Raw genomic sequence first — 6,850 nt, 5'->3', positions numbered from 1 at the left:
AACCTAGTCTAGAAATAGGTGATGGATATCCACAAATTAATACATACCTAACGAACGTAACGGATTGTACTCAATGGAGGTTTCAGATTTACATACAGAATAATACAAACTTCTGGTTGCACCCCAGAACAGCATATCCAAATGACAAGCATTGAGTGACAAATCTGTAAATTCCAATGACACACATAAGTAATTACCTTGAAACTATGTTCTAGTCATTAGATCATACAGTACAATCCTCACCCTCTTCCCAAAAACATGGAGTCCCTATTTCCCCACATTACAAAACTTTTTGTATGTAGATTGACTTCAGTTTATGCTTTGTTCTTCTTGTTTTTGTTTTTTTTACTGTTTCATCTTTTATACATATTAAGAAGACTATTAATCTGGTATTTAGGAGACTATATTGTTCTATTTTACCTGGAACAACGCAGGCTTGCTTTGGAACTAGCTGTGGTTACAGTAGCCTTAATAATGCCTTTGATGTGGTTGCCTTCAAGTGGAAAATACACAGTGCCAGTGAACCATGTTATGTCAACAGGGCATAACATGTACTTTTTGTTCGACCAAAATCTACCAGCTACTCAGATTTTTACAAAACAAAATGTGTTTTTTGCGCAAAGATTACACACACACACAAAAACGTATGAGCATGCTTTGTAATGTTATACTCGTAAGAAGTAATGTGATATATTGTTTAATTTCATTTTTTGTGACCTTCGACTTTTAACCAAAATATCATGACACAAAATGRCCCTGCCCCTTTAAAGGGCGGGTGATTACCGTGGTAACGTGACTCGAGTCGTGTTTGTGCCTTTGAATTGAGTCAGTCTGGCCTTTAGAAGCATTGTTTTCTCTACCCTAGCAGTTGAAACTCAAACATACAAAATCAACCTAGCTTGTGAACAAAATGTAAATAGCCAAGAAACACACGAACTGTCACTTCAATATTATTTTTTTCACGTAAATTAGAGCTAATATTTTTATGCCTGTGCACAGCGCTGCTGATATGGAAATGTATCTTTCACTCCGCTCTTCACGGGAGAAAGCCTCTAGCCATGCAGTGTTGCAGCGCGAGGTTGGAATAGGCTATTTAAGATTCTAGTTCTTGACTTTGTGCGATTAATTGACCAGGTATGAAACAAAACAGCTGCTGCAGCATTTATTTAACTATACATGTGATCATACTTGCTTTTTTAAATTCACAAAGCGAGTGAAATGCTCGCACTGTGGAGCCATGACCACTCGTCAACGTGGCTGTTGAAATAGACATCTTTACCCGCAAATGCCAAAATCTACACGCGGGGGCCCTGTATATCAACTGCAAAGACATACAGTATTTTTCACATTTTCTGGTTATTTTTAGTGCAGCTGCAGTATTGACATTAAGCTTATTGTGAGCCACACAGAAATACTAAACAACCTCGTTTCTTCCATAGAAATAGAATCACGAACTCATTCTAGTTCCGTGACAAACTTCATTATCGAGTTATTCTACAGTATGTCACGTTGGCTACAGGAAACATGGGGTCACTTTAATGTTTTACTAAGCCAACCGCAGCCACCAACTTTCACTTTCACTCAATATTTAAAAGGTCCAATGCCAGAAACATGATGCTGCAACATCCACCAGCTGAGAATGAACACTTACCTAATATTTTATGCGTGCTGTCTGAAGGTACGTTATTTTTCATGGATCTGACCAGTTGATTCTGGTCGTAAGATAAAGGAACATTTCCCACGTTTGACAGGTCATTGATTTTTTTTGTAAGGCTAAACTTTTTATTACCTGTTAACATTCCTTCCATTTCTAGCCGTCTCTGTCAACGTCGTAGCTAGAGGAACACCAGGCTTGACTTCAATGGCGACGCATCATATACCTGCACCCTTGCAGACCCGACAGGTGTGCTGCAAGTCACCTGGCAGAGGCTGTTCAAAGACGACTCGGTGGAGAATCTGGCCACCTACAGCAAGCGGTTTGGCGCTCAAATCATAGACCCGCACCGAGGCAAGGTGGTTTTCACGGAGGCATCTCTCAACTCGACGTCTATTACCGTGAACAATGTAACATGGGCGGACGAAGCCTGCTATATTTGTTCCTTCAATGTTTACCCGAGTGGTTCAATACGCAAGCAGACTTGTCTTACCGTTCAAGGTTAGTCAACAAATGAATTGACGAATTAACTAATTTACCAGTTACTAATTAATTAACCAATTAACTGCTCAACGAATTATCCAGCCCTTGATTAGGCCTAGTTGAATCAGGTGTGCTGGTAGTATAGGACCCTAAAAAGTCTCTGGGGTATTCTTGGAGAAAATCCGTTTGGGAAAACAGTCTTATACAGTATTCATAAAGTCGTAACAATACATATATTGATTCACAACTATGAGCAAAATCATAAAATAGAGGGTAATGTTAGGCTTTGTTTACACAGGCAGCCCAATCTGAAATTTTTCCAATTATTGGCAAAGGAGCTGATCTGATTGGTCAAAGACCAATTAGTGAAAAATATATAAGAATTGGGCTGCCTGTGAAAAACGAAGCCTAAGGCCCTTACATCTGATTCTTTGCCAAATACCATAATCCTTTAGTCAACCTTTATAGTATCACTGTAAAACGTTCCCTGTAAAATTACAGTATACACTGGCACCACAGTGGCCAGCTTAATACTGTATTTTTGCTTTACAGCAGAGATGCTGTAATATGTTTTACATACTATTACCTTACTGTAAAGACATATTACAGCATCCTTGCAGTACATGTAAATGGATGCTGTAATGTTTTACAGTAAGGAAATGGTACTGTAAAGCAAAATTACAGTATTAAGATGCCAACTCTGGTGCCAGGATAATGCTGCAAATTTACAGCGAAATTCTACCTGAAATCTACATTTAAGAAAAACAACACATTTGTAACTTACAATACATTTATTAAAATTGGTAACAACATTAAATACGAATTAACAACATAATTGACAAAATAAGTAACAAGAAGTTAACACATATGTACCAAATAAGAGAATCATTACACTAAGGTAAAAACGATATTGAGTTCCTGTGCGTGTGGGCTGTGGGGGAGAGAAAGCCAAAGAGAGAGAGAGACGGGAGTTCAAATTGGGACTGGTGCCTTCGTGGATCTTCCGATTCAGAGCTCCAACATGCAGGACTAAGTTAAATAAAACAATGGAAATGGCAATGGTAATTTACCAGACTCACAACATTTTTATTCTTAGCTGTGCCACTATAACAGCTGTGCCACGCCCCGACTCTGGCGGCGAACCAGGGACCCTCTGCCACACTCAACAACGGTCGCCCACGAAGCATCGTTACCCATCGCTCCACAAAGGCCGCGGCCCTTGCAGAGCAAGGGGAACCACTACTTCAAGGTCTCAAAGCAAGTGACGTAAACCGATTGAAACGCTATTAGCGCGCACCACCGCTAACTAGCTAGCCATTTCACATCCGTTACACTCACCCCCCTTTCGACCTCCTCCTTTTCTGCAGCAACCAGTGATCCGGGTCAACAGCATCAATGTAACAGTTTAACTTTAGTCCGTCCCCTCGCCCCGACACGGGCCCAACCAGGGACCCTCTGCACACATCAACAACAGTCACCCACGAAGCATCGTTACCCATCGCTCCACAAAAGCCACGGCCCTTGCAGAGCAAGGGAAACCACTACTTCAAGGTCTCAAAGCGAGTGACGTAACCGATTGAAACGCTATTAGCGCGCACCACCGCTAACTAGCTAGCCATTTCACATCTGTTACACCACCAAATTTTACGAACTACTGGTGAAGTGAACAGTTTAGCTAATATTGTAATATTATGGAACAATGTTTTTTTTACATTAAACAAATGGTTAGCGGGAGACAATTATGGGCTACAAAACGAATGTCATGTCACGCAGATGAGAGCCAAGTAACCGAATCACAAATGGTGTGACAGCTAAGGAGGTAGCCTTCTGTCCTGGTGTTTTTGTCATTTATGTTCTCCCCATTGAGTAGAATAAATCACGGTGACATCTAGATGGCTACCAATATTAGTTATTTCTTGTGTTGGCTGCTATCCTACTTGAAATACTGTATTATCCTGGAGGGGGAAATTTGCCACGTTACTAGTTTCCACCGACGACACTGTGCTAGGCTACAGCTGACCAGTTGTACTGCACCTTAGGTCGGCAGGCACCTCGGTACAATATGGTGCACTGGTTACTCGCGTCAGTTTTAGCGGCTCGCAAGTACGGCCCACAACGCGGTTATTGTGTTCAATGCGGACCGTCAATCATCTTTTGAACTGCTAGAGAACAAGCCATTTTCTCTGTAGTAATGAAGGTCACGAATCTGCGCTGAGTGTATTCTCTATGGCACTCAGAGGCTGCGACACAGCCTATAAATACAATATTCTCTCTGATGTTTTTCTAGGTCGCACAGCTAGATATCTACGAGCAATTAAGAGCAGACCGAAATGGCTTTTGTCAACTTGAGCTAGCTAGCTAGCTAGCAAAGGTTAGCCAGCTATCTAGCTAGATTAGCTAAAGAAACATGCAATAATTCAAGGTTGGCTAGCAATATATATGCTTATAAACAAGTAATGTTGATGATTCGTTACTAAGAAATGAGACCAAGTCAATACGCTGGACAGGGTGGAACAGTATTTAGTAAGACAGTTTATTCAGTGTGAAGATATCTGGCAAATCGTGCAGCACGGCCCCTTCTGTCTGACTCGTATGGAATCGTCGGAAGAGGGACCTCTAAACAATTTGTGCTGATTATATATGCAACAAGTAAAGTAGGTTGATCTTGTAGTCTGGCCTTCCGATTGGTCGATCGGGTCGTGGTTAGTCCTGTTCGGGCCTGATGTCGACGTTCATTGGCCCTTAACATAGTTCTTTGTCTTAGAGTCCCAACCTCAAGCAGAATGCATGTGCGTTTGTTTTAGCAGGGGCCTGTGCATGGGGGAGGGGAGTATGTGTGGGTCTGTGGTTATTATAAGGGTACGAAGTGTGGGGGTATAGAGGGGGATGGGTGCATGTTGTGTCAAGTATAGCTTGTGTTGAGAAGTTGTTAAAACAAGTTGCCAGTATCTATTACAATTTCTTACAGTAAGGTACTGAAAATATTATTCCATTTCACAGCCGCTTCAAATTCACAGCCGCTTCAAAAATATATTTACTAAAATAGTGTGAGCTTCATGTGTCTCACCCGACAGCATGAGGTTGGCGCCTGAAACGGATCATTTGAATCTACAGTAGGCATAAACTATTACTGTAAAAAAACAGTATGGTAGCGACCCGCACAGACAGCTGTGTGTTATGTGTTAGGCTAGTAGGTGGTTGTGTTGTACTGACCAGTACCCAGTGTTCGCGGGGTCCGACATGTCAATCAACCTGCTATCTGCCAATCACGGGAATGCCTGAAATGTTCTGATGCCGGCCATCCTGGCGGTTGGCGGAGTGGCGTGGAGGGGGGTTGGGCAGGGGGATGGAGCATTGGAAGTTAAGACCAGGTTTAGCCTTTGTTCTCCCTCTTACGTCTGGGCTTCACAAGAGAAGGTCACGATTGGTTTGTGGTTATCGTTCATTTATTTGGCGTGGGCTACGGCCAAACAGTAGCCTGTGTAAATATGGTTTAATAAACCGCCAATTCGCAAACTCAAACCTCTGTCTGGACAATTGTTAATTTATGATCTAGTCAGGTCATTACAGTATGTTAGAGTAATTTGTACAGGAAGCTTCTGAATTACAGTTAATAACAATATTTTTCAGCATTGCACTGCATTATGGGTAAAATCTACAGCATGAATCCTGTGAAACACATGTATGGTATTATACTATGCATCCTACAGTGTTACTGTTGAAATTACAGAAAAGTCTTACAGTGGGACCTTTCCTAAGGCATGATTTCTGAATCATACAGTATGGGCCAAGGGTTTATTATGTCTTTTTAACCAAAATATGAAATGGAATTATGACTTCTCAGATTTATTGTGTTGACTGTCTTGTCCTAGACTTTTAATCCCCGCATCCTGCGCCACAGGATTCCTTTGGCTGTCATTGTAAATAATAATGTATTCCTAATTGACCTGCTTTGTAAAATAAATAAAATCAATATTAGCTAATATTCCCTGTTTCATCTATTCTAAGGTTTATCTGAAGTGAGAGCCACAATGCAAAAAGTCCCCAGCACTGAARCTYAKMCAGACATGGAAGTTGTGGTCAGCTGRTCTGCCACAGGTAAACCAGCACCTTGGATCCAATGGAACATTTCTGCAGCAGCACTCATAAAGACACCTAACAACTGGACTGTCATTAACAAAGACCAAAGTGTCACAGCCAATAGCAACATCACCCTCCAACTGTTGCCAGGCTCAGGGGGATACGTGGACTGTATCGTAAACAATGGGATGAGGACACAGAGACACGAGCGTCCTGCTTCCTATTCTCCCTGGAGAGAGTAGAGAGAGGGAGGTTGAAGAGGGTACGTAATGTTGACGTGTCATACACTTTTAGCGTGTCAGTACAGACTGGTTCAACTTGAAAAAAACATTGAGAAAACATCATCATCCCCAGTGACATGTTGGGATAGCCTAGTGAACCAGCCAGATCGTGCGACACAGCTCACTATTCTAACATTCCAACAGAATGGTGAGCACAATGAGATCAGGCTTGTTGCAAGAGCCTAATGTTGTGATGCTAGTAGTGCTGTTATCTAATCTCACCAGTTAAGTTTCATGTTGACTACTGTGGTAAAGAATCATGAGTCACTCCCTGTAGAGTCAGGTGTTTTTTTGGGTTCTGGGTAGTTTCCTGCCCATCAGGGAAGCTAAATGAAGGATGATATGTTAAAGG

The 6,850-nt window shown here is 41.7% G+C and overlaps 1 protein-coding gene across 1 annotated transcript; it reads left to right on the top strand.

The window, feature by feature from the left end:
• Window positions 1–1,839: 1,839 nt before the first annotated feature.
• On the top strand, window positions 1,840–6,844 carry LOC112079822 (OX-2 membrane glycoprotein; the record flags this gene model as incomplete). Its single annotated transcript, XM_024145649.2, has 2 exons — window positions 1,840–2,155; window positions 6,146–6,844. Coding segments are annotated over 2 exons (630 nt in total), but the record flags the coding sequence as incomplete, so codon positions are not given.
• Between the last annotated feature and the right edge of the window lie 6 nt (window positions 6,845–6,850).

This window comes from Salvelinus sp. IW2-2015, unplaced genomic scaffold (assembly GCF_002910315.2).
Source record: "Salvelinus sp. IW2-2015 unplaced genomic scaffold, ASM291031v2 Un_scaffold9756, whole genome shotgun sequence".
Taxonomy (NCBI): Eukaryota; Metazoa; Chordata; class Actinopteri; order Salmoniformes; family Salmonidae; genus Salvelinus; species Salvelinus sp. IW2-2015.
Note: the sequence above shows the minus strand (reverse complement) of the source record. Positions and strands in the feature narration are given on the sequence as shown.